At 36.3% G+C, this 14,589-nt stretch overlaps 1 protein-coding gene across 2 annotated transcripts in view; it reads left to right on the top strand.

The window, feature by feature from the left end:
- The window catches only part of LOC129271224 (dynein axonemal intermediate chain 4-like), a 29,606-nt gene that overhangs the window by 1,127 nt on the left and 13,890 nt on the right, over nucleotides 1-14,589 (top strand). For both annotated transcript variants that reach the window (XM_054908604.2, XM_054908605.2), the window contains exons 2-10: nucleotides 2,478-2,715; nucleotides 4,801-4,917; nucleotides 6,452-6,522; nucleotides 7,556-7,668; nucleotides 8,180-8,361; nucleotides 9,549-9,656; nucleotides 10,433-10,502; nucleotides 12,284-12,415; nucleotides 14,247-14,362. In XM_054908604.2, the coding sequence (XP_054764579.2) occupies nucleotides 2,500-2,715; nucleotides 4,801-4,917; nucleotides 6,452-6,522; nucleotides 7,556-7,668; nucleotides 8,180-8,361; nucleotides 9,549-9,656; nucleotides 10,433-10,502; nucleotides 12,284-12,415; nucleotides 14,247-14,362 (1,125 nt within the window). In that variant the 5' untranslated portion in view covers nucleotides 2,478-2,499. The remainder of the gene's footprint in view (nucleotides 1-2,477; nucleotides 2,716-4,800; nucleotides 4,918-6,451; nucleotides 6,523-7,555; nucleotides 7,669-8,179; nucleotides 8,362-9,548; nucleotides 9,657-10,432; nucleotides 10,503-12,283; nucleotides 12,416-14,246; nucleotides 14,363-14,589) is intronic.

Here is a 14,589-nt window from a genome sequence, read left to right as displayed (position 1 = left end):
GATTTAGGCCTAGCCTTTTTAGGTTAGGGGAAAATATGGCACATTTTTGGGGGAAATTCAGGCTGCTGCTAGAAAAATGTGATCTGAATTGATTATTAACTTGTGTTTGGCGTGTATGGAAAGAGAAAATTCAGGGGCTTCTTTTGACAGTAAGGACAATTTTATAGGATTATTTGAAATAAGGATTTAGAGATAAATTGCAAACCCTTATTTGTGTGTGTGTTGAGATTGCCATTTCCGCTACCTCGGGCGAAGTTCGTGCAGGCTCCACTCCACTTCACTAGTCTACGCTCCACCTACCCGGGTAGGTGGAGCGTAGTGTAGCGGTGGTGAAGTGGAGTGGAGCCTGCACGAACTTCGCCCTAGGTACATTTCCCCATGCGTTTTCTATTAGGCCTACTAAATTCTATGGGAAAATGACATTTCTGTTATGCACAATTTTTTTCATTTTGTCGCAATTTTTCATTGTGATCTGGTTTCCAAATCTTTATAAAAATCATACCATCAGAAAGAGCATAAAAAATCCTATTGGTCTCTTTTATGGACAAGTTTTTGGCTTTAATGATAAATTCATAAAACTAAAAGCTCTCGAAAGCTAAAAATTTGGATTTGTGTGTGTCCATTTCTTAACTACGGTACACAGTCTAAACTATGGCAGAGAAATGCTGAAAATTGACCTAATTTCATTCTTCTTTTTTGCAGCAAATAATTTGATTTTTTTTTTTTTAATGTTACATTTCTGTCAGTCTGAAGGTTATTTCTCTTCAAATTCACAAAGAAAATGTGATATTTTCTTGAAATAAGAAAAATAGTATTTTTTCCAGACACCCTACACTTACCACGATTATATCGATTATTTTAATGTTTAACCCATCTGTAAGCACAGGTACACCAGCGCCCCCTCGTCTATGCATGGGTGACCTAGGCATTTATGTCCGAAAAATCGGCACAATGTACCGTGCTGACCGGTATGATTGCATCTTTGAAAGGGCAGGGCAAGCGCAACTAGTTGGAACTGAGCTGAAGATAGCGGTTTGTTTTTGGTGAAGATTTGTTTATATGCCATTTTGACAAGAGTTACGACAAACTTTTGTACATACCATAATTATCCTTTTTCATATTAGAAGGATACACAAGAATAATATTTCATATACTGTATGTATACATCATATTGGTGATAATATCATTATGTGAGAAGTGAGATTTTTTATTAATAGAGTCAATGGCGACAATAGTCAAATATGACTAATCGCCACTCAAACCAACATAAGAAGAAGAAGAAGATGAAGGTCTATCGTGACACACAAATCCTGACATCAAGGCACACAGAATGGAAGTGAACTGGAAGTTAAGTTGGAACCTCAAAAAATACGAAAGTTCTGTCGCGATACCTCTCCTTTCAAAATTCGAAACAAAATAGCCGATCGAGACCATCTTTTGTGATGTGCTGTATGAGGGATATTTCTTAAATGTATGATAAACAAATAAAATTCATTAGCTAAGTATCATTTAAATTGATTTGTGCATCACATCATTTTATTATTATTAAAGATTTTGTTTTCTTTAACGGATGAATGAAATATGTTTGCAGGTAATTTATTTAAAATATGCGTTTCACATGGCGCATCATAATAAAGAGCGACACGAAAGAAGGTTCTTGGAAAGACCCTTTCGTGCAATCGGCCCCAGGACTCGTCTGTGTAATACTAGGCAGACATGGGTACTCTCCAAAATGGGGTAGAATAGGGTCGCAATACTCGAAATAAAAGGGGGAAATTAATTATGCACTTACCTCGATTAGACCCCCCCCCCCCTATATGGATGAAGGTTTATCGTGACACAGAATCCTGACATCGAGGCAAAAACTGGACCCTCAAAAAAGGGAAAAGTTAGACCTCTATTAAAGTCGCGTTCATTCTCGGTATTGATCGGCCATTTTGTTTTCAATTTTGAAAGAAGGAGAACTAACGAGACAGAACTTTTCCTTTTTTTGAGGGTCCAGTTTGTGCCTCGATGTCAGGATTCTGTGTCACAATAGACCTTCATCCATATTATAATCGAGGTAAGTGCATAATTTATTTTTCTCCTTTTATTTGGGGTGCTATTGCGACCCCATTCTACAACATTTTGGAGAATACACTTTGCCTAATATTATTTCACTCCATATCCATCCTTCAGTTAGCCTCAAAATTGGTGATTTAGAGCCAACATAGAGTTCCTCACATGCGCGAGGGTCTGAGCTCGGACCCTTGCGCATGCAATGTTTTGATCATCGGACACAGACTCGCCCCTAATTGCCATTTCTTTCAAACGTCTCATTTGAAGCCAGTTCGAAATTCCTCACACATTAATTCACTGCCGAATCCGAAATGGCGAACGCAAATTGCACTACCGCGGGGGTCGCAGTCGTGCAACCTGCCTGTCCGCATAAATCCGTTGTACTGCATATGACGATATTTGATCTTTTCTCTTCTCAGGGTCTGATAATTCACAATAACCATGCTAAAGCTTCCTGGAGGACAGAATGCTTCTAGTGTCATGAAGAGCAGCAAGATCAGTGGTTCAACTAGCCAGAATCGAATTGGCAAAGACCGTAATGTGACCCTTGGCATTGGGTCAAGGACAACCCTCAACTCCAGCAGAAAGAGCCAAGTTGGGATTGATAGCAAAACAGAACACCACAAGCTTCCAGGGGCAAAATTCCATAATATCCAGGTGAAACATTAATTTGTTTATAAAGTCATTGATATAGTTTGCTACAACACTTTAGGCCAAGTAAAAAATAATATATGTTTCTCGTCCGGGATTTTTTTTAAAATGGAAAAGAGGGGCTTTTTATTTTTTATTTTTCAAGATGGCGGCCATCTGAGATTTTTGTCAATCCAATATGTTTTCCCAATCACACAAAACATGGAGACAATGGAGACACTGTATGTCACACAAGAACTGTACATATTTACAATGTTTTTAATCACAAAACCCTATTAAGTTAATAGAACATTTGATATAAAACTGATACAATAGTAATTGCAGAAAAGTTTCAGAAGTAATCTTTCTAAACAAATTTCACTGTAAACAGAATATAAAACGTTGAGGGTTAGATGGGAACTGAGGCTAAAACAAATTTAATTTCAGATGTGGTGAGTCTCACCAAATGAGAAAAATGACAGATTTTGATATGGCTCGGCAAGTGAAGATCTACGTTCACAACATGCAACTCGCTATCTGGTTTATCCAGAGAGCTGCCGCCGCAGCTGGGTTAGACCGGTAGCTCGTACCGTACGTAGGCTTACCTTCGTCGTCTGGTAATCTTGACCGGGGGGCTTCCCAACACCTTCGAATTTGCCAGTACAACTGGCAAATTCTGCGAAAACATTGTTCAATTTTGCACATCCATCTATTGATCTAGCAAACCATGGCTTCAGAACAGTGCACGTTGGGGTCCTAATACTTAAACATACAAATGTCTTGCCCATCCTCCTGTCCTGGTTATTCAACGGCAAACATGATCGATCGTATTGTGCACAGCGAAGCGGCAGCCGCGCCGGCTCGGCAGCTTCGCAGCGCCATGCTGCTTGCCTGGCACCAGTACCAGTACAGCTACCGGTAGCTGCCGAGCAGCAAGTAGAACGCACATGCCCGGTGTTGTAGCTAGTCGTAGTACGTACCGTATGCTGAATGTTTCCTGACAGACTTCTGGGATTTTTCATTGTTAAAAATACATTTTCCCTCCCTTTTTTTTGGATAAAAAATAAAAAATAAATTGAGGCGGCCTCAAAAATTGAAGCGGGCGGGGACGAGAAACATATATCATTTTTTACTTGGCCGTAGGTTGAAGTTGACAGATGTATAGGAGCCCCTTGATACACTACTACAGTATTTGTGAAAATTTTCAGCCACTGGAGTTTTTTACCAAAGAAAAGAAAGAAAGTGAATGACATGAACTGAGCTGAGAATCTGATTACAGTACTTTGACCATTTAAATGGCATTATAATTATTGTCCAGCTAAAATACATTGCCATCAGCATTCTTATTTACTTTTTTTTTTCTTTCTTTCTTTACTCTCTCTTGGAACTTATGGAAGTTTTCAGAACAAAAGAAAATTCTGCAGAAAAACAATTCACACCTTTTTTTAAGAATACATTTACGCTCATAAATAACTAAGGGAATCATTTTACTTCTATAATTTGATTAGCATATTTGGTCAGTGTAAAAGATGAGACTGCCATTCTGTAGAGTCCTACATGTACAATGTACAGTATATAAAAACTTGCTACACAAAAGAAATGTTGTGTAGTAGTGATTAAAAAATGCATAACAAATTGCAATGCAATACCAGAAAAAATCCCTGTAAGTGTAATTTGTAAATATTGGTAAATTTGGGGGGTCTTTTACTACTTCCCTTACATATTTTTGGTAGAATAGAAAACACAAATTTTCTATTGAAGATGACTTTCTCAGCCCATAAAATACCACATTAAACTTTAAAAGATTTACTTTTTTTTTTGTACTACAGATCACATGTATTTTTTGTTCAGACCCAGATTGATGTTCATCCCCCCCCCCATAGTTTGATGGGTGTAGAATTACAACAATGATAATTGTGCCGTTTCCATTTATTAAAATGCTTGAGGTACTTATGAGATAGAAAATAAAAAGGAGAGTGGAATATCTATTATTCAACACAAACTGTCACAGATGTGACCTTTGTTTGCTCTTAAAGCATACATGCATGCGATCATTTATGCTGATTTAGCATTTCATGATGTTCTGACATCCTCTGTGCAATGTACATGTAGGTATTAGACGATGAGGGCCAAGATGTCACTCCACAGCCGCTTATTGCTGCAGATCCCTCCTCAGTCAAACAACAACAAAGCAAGCTTTTCAATGCTGGTGAATCAAGCCATGGAACAGTGAGTACCTCTGTCGCTCTTATTATATGTATGATTAAAGTTTAGCTTGGAATGGGAGCCAGGCGGGCTGTATATTTCTGAAAATTGAAATTAATGTAACTTGGCCGAATCTTGATAAGACAATTCTTTTGGGACCAGTCACTATTACACATGTTTTGCATGATCTGGTCTTAATAAACAAAACTTTTTTGACTTGGGCAAATATTTGACGTATGGATTGTTGATTTATACAAACAAATTTCCTACAGGTATTGTGTTTCCCAGAAAGAACTTAAATTCTTCTTTTGAAGAAAAGCGTGCAGACACCATATATAAAGTAAACAAAATAAATCGATCAATGACCCCACATTAAAATGTACTGGATTTTGTGCATAATTACATAATGTAGACTTGTAGTTGATTTTAAGTTTAATTCATCAAAGTGATACAGTTTTAAGTGACAAGAATAATTGTAAGTTGCATCATATATTTGTGCTGTCACTTTTGTGAGGTCACCGATGATATTGAAGTAAGATGGAGGCTAGGTTGTTTTGCAAATGCTATCTGCATAAGATATGAACCTCTCTTGTAATGATGAAAATCAGGTTTTCTTGTCCTATCAGACAATAATTTTGTGGATTTACATTGGAATTTATTATTTGCTAAGCATTTATTACGATGTGTAACTATTTCTTCTTGTCCTGGCCATCTGTAAGAAACTGCAATATATTAAGGATTCATTGCCATGGGAGATAAAACAACCCTCTCCTGTACAAAATTCAAATTTCGGGTCCCCCGTCCCCCTGTTATCCCATGGACCCCCCCCCCCCCACACACACACACAAATATGTGACTATCAATATCTTTGATCTAAAGGCAAGAGTCTGAAATGTTTTACTATGAAACCTCCACCCTGTTAATTGTCTTCATTGCTATTATTAAAGGGATGGTCCGGGCTGAAAGTATTTATAGCTTAATAAATAGACTAGAATTCACTGAGCAAAATGTCGAAAATTTCATCAAAATCGGATAACAAATAACAAAGTTATTGAATTTTAAAGTTTAGCAATATTTTGTGAAAACAGTCATCATGAATATTCATTAGGTGGGCTGATGATGTCACATCCCCACTTGTTCTTTTGTATTTTATTACATGAAATTAGGTTTATTCAATTTTTTCTCCAAGAACTAGAAAAATTGGATTGACAACTGATTTAGTGCATTAGATATTTATTGCTGCAACTTATTTCATTATAAGGGAGAAATTATGATTTTATGTAATAACATAAGAAAACGGAAAGTGGGGATATGACATACCTAATGAATATTCATGATGACTGTTTTCACAAAACATTGCTAAGCTTTAAACTTCAATAACTTTATTATTTGTTGTCTGATTTCGATGAAATTTTCGGCATTTTGCTCAGTGAATTGTACTCTATGTATAAAGATATAAATATTTTCAGCCCGGACCATCCCTTTAATTCTGAATCTGACATGGTCCAAAAATTGTCTCATTGATTCCTTGCATTTTATCTCTTATATTTATTTTTAGCCGACTGATCTTATGTCACAAGCATCTATTTATCAGACTGGAACAACAAGCTTTGCTGGACCATTTACAAGGTAATTATAATGGCTATATCTAATTCTTTCAAAATCATCAATCAATAATAAACAGCTACTTAATTTTTAAATCAGAGAAGACAGAGATGAGTTGGAAGTGTACACTTCTGAGAAAAGGGGGTTTGGTATAATGTTTGCAATTTTCGCAGTAGATACCGGTAAGTCATTTTGTAGTGGACCTACATTAAAAATGATTATTGGTATTCTCACAGCAATAATTGAGTTGACCATTGTCCTAACTATGGCTTAAGGCCACCGCTCACTTTACGACCCGACTGGTCTGCGACTGGCTTGCGACTGAGTGAAGGTAGTCATAAGCCTCGACACCGCACACCTTGCGATCCGATCTGCGACTCACGCATGCGCTTTTTGCCATAGAAACTGAGAAAGTACGCTTACTACTGCGCATGCGCGTTGTTTATCATCTACGTGTCATGCAACTCTGCTGATTGATTGGCTGGAAGTTGGATTGAGCTTGCGATCCAGTCATAAGGATTCGACATGTCAAATCCTTACGATTTTCCTTGGGACTTGTCTCTGACCGGTCTGCGACGTTCCAGCTGACAAGAGCTGTGACGTCACATCTCCCCTCACTCAGTCGCAAGCCAGTCGTAGACCAATCGGGTCGTAAGGTGTGCGGTGGCCTTTAGACCCTTCTTTGATAGATTCCGGCCAGTTTCCAGCTCACTTATCTTGATCAGATTATAATCCGGGCATGAGTAATGTTGACAACAAAGATGTGAAATGAGAAGTGAAATGAGAAGAGAAATTAACATGAATTTGAAAAGGAGGTTTGAATAATTCTTTTGTACATTATCTTTGAATATTCATGAATATTGAATAAAAGGATGAAACCTAGCATCAAGTTTGGACTGACATTTTTGGTTTCACCTGGAATTATAAATTCCAACCCATTTTTGCCTAAGCCTTAGAGTACCGATTCTCTGATGTTATCTATAGAGTATGTCTAAGTTTATTTAGGTCTGATTAAAGTTAATTTTTGTCTCCTTTTGTTTTGTCCGTGTTACAATAGATCTGTGTTTGGAGCCAGTATGTCACATGCTTCCAGTCAATCTAACACAGAATCCTTCACAGATGAGATAGCTGAACCAACATCTATGAAAGATATGCTGAGTGGCTTAGAAGGTAAGTAATTGTCATGTTTTTGTCAAAGGATTTTTTTTATGAAAGGGGGTGATACACTGTTAGCTATATTTTCACATTTTTGCTATAAATGTTAATGATTACCACATTACATTTTGCTTACTTCCTTTTACCAGTGTAGTATTTTCTTGCAAGGGGTAGAGTTTGGGAGTATAGTTATAGAATTAAGAATACAACTTTTCAATAATCAGAATTTTTTTTTTTATTATGATTATATTACATGGAATGCTGTTGAATATCTAGTAAGTTTGATTGAGTAGGTGTCGTGTTAAAAAGAAACATTTTGTAAAAGGTTCTTTATTTTTGTTTCATCTGAATAAGACCAAATGGTTGTTGTAGTTTGAACTGTGCTTTGTCAAGCTGCGGAGATCTTATATAGCTGTTGTGGATGAAATTCATGAAATTTCTCAGAGAGCTCACCCATAAACTGTATATAGAAGAATAAAATAGTAATTTTGTAATATACTTCATGGTATTTTCATCCATTGTATAGATATCCAGACACGAAGGGAGGAGACGAAGGAAAATTTAACAGAGGAAGACCTTGAGAAATATATCCCAATCAACCTGACAGAGACTGCCACAATATGGTTATTAGATATCAACGGAGTCAGTATGTCAATGGATGCAGAGGACGCATCGGCGATTAAAAGCAAGAATGAGAAATATAAAGAGGTAAGAGCAGATTTGGAAGAAGCAGAGAGAGAGAGAGGAAGACAGACAGAGAGACTGGGCACCATGTTATGAAACTTTGCCAGAACTAACAAATCAAAATTCAATGACAATTGCCTTTGAAACATTTAGTCATAGACCAGTGGCTCGTCAGCCAAACAAAACCAAGGATTTATTACTGAAATTGTCACTGTTGTCAATTCAGTCAGATAGTGCTGGCAATTTTCATGAAAAGGTTCCCAACGAATCATTTATCAGTGATCTTCCCTGACACCTGAATAAGCTACTGAAATAATTGTATCTAATTGGCTAAGTGCTAAGTCCTCAGTGAAAATCGCTGGCAAAAAGGAACACTCATGATTATGTTGTACACCAGTTTTACACAATCAAGGTTCATCCTTAACCCTAACTAGGCCGGGCTTTTTTGGCTGTTCTGTGGCCGGGGGGGGGAGATCTCGGTCGCCGATCGCGCGAGCGCCGCAAAAATTTGCACGCTGGTAGTGTGCGATGTAATCTACAAGGCTGTATGGTAAAATTTTCCAAAATAATGAGATTTTATTTTATGTGAATTAATTATGCTAATTTATGCATAAATCATACTTTTTGCTCTAATTCACTAAATAAAGCTCCTAGAATGCTAATTTTTGGTAACAATATTCTTTGCAGCATTCTTAACAATCGCAATTGAAAAAAACTTCGGTTTGGAAATTAATTTCTTATGTATTTTATTGTTTTATGAATTTCTTATGTATTTCTTTGTTTTTCAACCTTTTGTTTTTCTTTGTTTTTTTCACCAGATTTATTGCACAACCTTTTTGAAGCATAATTATGCTAAAATCAATTGATTTCAGCTCTTAAAAGCAAAAATAATCATATCTTTATGAATAAGATGAGAAAACTCAATTTGCATTGACTTTGTACACAAAATCACGTTTTGGAACAATTTTTGGTCTGACATGCACTTACAAAATGTTGCGTAATTTCGGAACCAAGTACCCGGGCGTCGCAAATTTGGTCTGAAAAGATGCGCGAGACTTGAAAGTATAAACTCTGTGAGTGGCGCGGTAAAAGATTTTCGCGCGGCGAAATGATCGCAGAAAATGTTGAGGGGGGTTGATTCAACCCCCCCCCCCCGGTCAGTTTAGGGTTAAACTGTTATTTGTTATTATTTTGATTGTCTCTTTTTGTAGCTGTGCAAAAGTCGTGATGGTAATGACAGATATGCGGAAAGGGGGATGCAGACTTTCAACGACCTCCCTAAGAACAAGGACATCCAGACATCTAGAGTAAACTACATTGTAAGTTACCATGACAAATCATGAGTAAAAGTGTTGTTGAACTTATTGAAAAGATTTGTGTCTTCATTGTTGTGAATATGTGCCTTGACGGTTCTTGGTTACGATACATTATTGTACAGAATTCTACTACATTGCAAAGCAAGCAACATGATTACTGCACATTAGAAATTGTTTCATATTTTGCTCGTTTCTGCTCATTGATAACGCTAAGATTGGATGATGAGGTTGTATGAATTTAATCAAAATTATGGTCTAAAGTGTGCTGTTTAACTGTGTTCCAATAATCACACTACTTCTGTACTAGAATTCCGCCCGTAGCAATTTGCCCCATATGTAAGGTATATGTTTTTTTTAGTAGCAAAATGCAATGATTGTTTGAGGTTATTGAAACAAGGACTTCTGGGCCCCGTCTTGCAAAGAATTACGATTGATCCAGTCAATATCAACTATATGGAAATCCATCACTCTCATAATTTTTCTCAAAGAAAAATGTCCACAATGTCCTGTGTAAACAAAGAGGATCACACTTAATTTTCAAGAAAACTATGAATATATGAATATGCAACATATCTAGGAAACATGTGGAACTAACATGCTTTTTAAGATGATGACATAGTTGGCTTTCCATAGTCGTGTTTGATTGGATTAATCATAACTCTTTGTAAGATGGGGCCATGTTTTGCTTAACTGAGAGCACACATGTACTAGTAATTCAGCATTTAAATACTGATCAAACTAGCCAATGCCTAATTTTGTCTTTCATTTTTCACTCACAGGACCAAGAAACCTTAGTGAATAATTGGGATATGTATGATACATACCAAGATCAGGAAAGAAAAGCCAACTGTAAGTTTGGACTTGTAGAATTCAACCTTGTATGTTGTTATATGCAATAATGGTATTCACCAAATTTCTTCATTGAATTTGTAACTTGAAGTGATGTAATACTTCTTCATATCTATAGAATTTAGGTGTCTTATGGAAATCTCACAAAAAAAGTTGAATTTTCAGTAAAAAAGACAAACAAACAGCTAAAAGCCATTGCCATTGTTGGCTTCCTTTCGTTTTTTTTCTTTACTTTTTTTTTAACAAAGGCAGCTTAGCTACACATGATTATACAATTACAAATAGTGATATTTCTCAATGGCAACTGTTATAAGCTTTCATTTGAGTGGGACAGAACAAATTGTGCTTCATGGAATGCTCCCCAGAGCTGACCATCGCTATTGTCTGCAATAGAGGATCCAAAGACTTGTCTTAAAACTATGCTCAAGATAAACATAGAAAGTACTTGCTTTAGCTACATGTAGCATTATTTTATAGACATATTCCTGAGATACAGGCTACAGTGAGAAAAAACCAATTGTTTGTAGACTGTAAATAAATGTTTACAGTCTACAAACAATTGTTTTTTTTTCTCACTGTAGCCTGTATCTCAGGAATATGTCTATAAAATAATGCTACATGTAGCGAATGGGCACCCAGCAGGGTTAATTCCTCGAATGCACAGTGCTTGAAACGGCAGCTCGAGCTTAAGACATGGCAATATTAACCCTTTCCACTCGTACTCCGCACCAATACACACTCAGTGCCATCCGAACTTCGCATTTCACGCTCAAACAAACAATGCATTGTTTCCCTCCCTGAAAATAATTCAGCACTGAGGGGTTCATGGCCCAGCGCACAAAGAGTTAATAATTGGAATAGATTATTTCTAAATAAATAGTACTATATAAATGCCTATTATTCTTATTATAGAAGAACTCAAATGTTGTTATTGAAGAGGGTGGGAAACTTTCAGTTTGTTCACCATAGACTGATAGCTTCTGAGAGCAGGGGGTTGCTTCAAAAAGCTGTTGGTAAGTTAAGAGGGACTCTAAGAAAGACCGGTGATCCTTTCTTTTGGTAAATGATATTCAACATTAAATGTTCATTGGTGATTATTTAGCGCAAAGATAGGTTCATGAGTTGTTCTTATATTTACTCTTAACCCCGGGGGGGCCACTTACATTGACGAGTGGATACCATGCGCGACCAAAAAAACACGTAAAAAGGATGTCTTTTTCACGATAGGGCACGTTACGTACGTAACGTGATAAGGGTGTCAAAAACACAAAAATAATGAAAAAAGGGTATCTATTTCGCTAGGAAAATTACTTGTTTAGGGTCGAATTTGCGGGGATGATAAAACAAAATGAAAATGTTTAATAAAGGATGTCCTTTTTGCCCCAACACTTCGTGTTTAGAGTCCGATTTGCGCGAGGTGTAGAAGGTGGGGTCGTACTAAACCAAATAAGGTAAGACGAAGACCGAAGGACCCGTAACAATAAAACATTCCTGTACTTGTTTCGGGGTTCATTTCAGGAAATATTTGCCAAGAGTATCGTTGTATTTCCAATACTTGTTAAGGGTAGGGTTTTAGACGCCCATACTTGTTAAGGGGTGCATTTTCAGAATATGGAAATTACGTGTTTAGGGTGCTTTTCGAGACCCCATGGTCGCGCATGGTATCCACTCGTGAATGGAAGTGGCCCCCCCCCCGGGCTCTTAACATACAAACAGCTTTATGAAATACCCACCAGCTTTGATTAAATTTGAGATATTTATTTTACCTATTGTATCTTCAGCTCAAGAATATGAATTCAATGAATCTGATCAAGAGAAGAAGAGGACAATTGAAAGACCAAAGAGTACAAAGTCTGGTGTCAGCTCCATCAAAGAAGAAGACTCTGGAAAGAACACTGGCTCTAAAACAGGAGGTGCTTATCCATATTTCTTTTCTTTTTCATGATTGCTTTCATCTTCTGAAATTTTATTTGTTTATTGAGTATTGGCCCTTTTTTACATTGTTTGTACAAAATGTATCAATTGTTTTTGTTTTTAGCTCATCCGGCCCGTAGGGCAAGATCAGCTTGTGGCGTGTCGTCCGTCGTCTGTCGTCCATCCACAATTTTAAAAATGCTTCTTTTCCATTTCAAGTCCGATTTCAATTCTGTTTGCTTTATATGATAGCACTAGGTGGGGGATTCAAAACTTCTACACAGAATTTTGAAACTCATTAAATATGCTAATTTATGTGCATTTTTCAAAATTCACAAAAAATGCTTCTCCTTCGTTATTTGTTGACCAATTTTGATCTTTTGGCTTCCTTCGGGTAGCACTCCATGAGGTTCACCAAATTTGTACACAGAATTTTGAACTTTTGACTAGAAAATTTTTTATGCTAATTCATGCGAAATTTATTCATATATCACAGAAAATGCCTCTTCCTCTCTCTTTGTTGACCAATTTTGATTTTTTTTCTTCCATCTGGTAGAGCTGCATGGGGAACACCAAAATTGTTCACAAAATTTTGAAATTTTGTCTAGAAAATTATTTATGCTAATTTATGCAAAATTTATTCATAAATCACAAAAAATGATTTTTCTCCTTCATTTGTTTATCAGTTTCAATTTTTTTTGCTTTATATGATAGCTCTACATGTAGGTGGTGATACAAAATTTCAACACAGAATTTTGAAACTCATTAATATGCTAATTTATTCATATATTTTCAAATCTCACAAAAAATACTTATTTATTTGTTGATTGATTTTAATTATTTTTGTTCGTTCTGAGAGCTACATGAGTTTCACCAAGGTTCTACACAAGAGTTTATAAATTTTGACTAGAAAATTATTTATGCTAATTTGTATGAAATTTATTCATAGATCACAAAAAAATGCTTCTATGTCATTTCTTCATCAATTTCAATTGATTATATCCTCAATTTATGTCACCAATATCATTCACTTCAGTGTCAACTGGGCTGAAATTAAAATTGTGTTAAATTTCGTTGCGAGATGCCGAATGATCTCCACATCATTGATGTGCTAGTTCTTTTTCTTTTTGTAACATTTGCATTGTGACTTCTTAAATCAGTAGTGCTCATGCGTAGAGTTTGTCATATGTCATATTGTCTTATGGTAGAAGATGAATGAAAAACAAATTATGAATGGATTCATAATTACTTTTTATTGTTACAAATGTTTGTATAAGATCCAAAAGCAGATTGATGAAATCATTAAATGTATGTCACATCGGAAACTTGCATTAGTAATAGCAATCTGAAAAAAAATATATGCAATGTGAACTAAATGAATTGTGCTTATCTTGATTTAAAGCATCAAGAAAATTCAGCTTGACCTTAAATTCCAAAACAGTTGAACTACTTGAGTACAAACCCCTTTCAATTGCCTTTTCTTTTGCATAAAGCAGTGTAGCCAATGGCCAAAGAAGTGGATAGAAGCACCATTTTTAGTGCAGAATGTGATGTCTTGAGTTTTTCTGTCAAAATTTTGACAAAAGATCACTTTACTTAGATGTAGAGGGTTTCCAGATGACTTTATAATAACAGTGGACAGAACAATCTGTGCATTAGACAAGAACAACAATTATCACAGTTTGATGCACAAGTCCTACTTGGCTGCTTGTGGGAAACCTCTGTTATCAAAAGTTATCTTCAATTTCATATGAAATGCTAATATAATTCAGCAGGCATGGCTTCTTGTCTCTAAGTAATCTTTTTATGGTCATTTCATTTTCATCTCAGAAGGAAAAGCGAGTATGGTGAATGCTTCCATGGTGGAGTCTGAGATAGGAGAGGGTGAAGGTGAAGGAGAAGAAACAAAAGAAAGCTCAGGAAAGTCACATGAAGAAATTCTTGCAGTAAGTCCTTTTATCCTGGATTCCATTTTTCAGGTCACAGATTGATTTCAGGCTTAACAATTTATTTTCAGGCCATAGAAAACTTGAAAATACATTGTGTGTGTACAAATGGCCCATTCTAGATTATTTTCGGTCTTTCATTTATATTTCAAATGGGGGGTTGGTATTCCGTGAATGCATAGCGCATTTCATAAAGTGATGTTGTCAGTGATCTTAGATAACAAATT

The sequence above is a fragment of the Lytechinus pictus genome, chromosome 11 (genome assembly GCF_037042905.1).
Source record: "Lytechinus pictus isolate F3 Inbred chromosome 11, Lp3.0, whole genome shotgun sequence".
Lineage (NCBI taxonomy): Eukaryota > Metazoa > Echinodermata > Echinoidea > Temnopleuroida > Toxopneustidae > Lytechinus > Lytechinus pictus.
The sequence above is the reverse complement of the archived record's forward strand: the minus strand, read 5'-3'. Positions and strand labels throughout refer to the sequence as shown.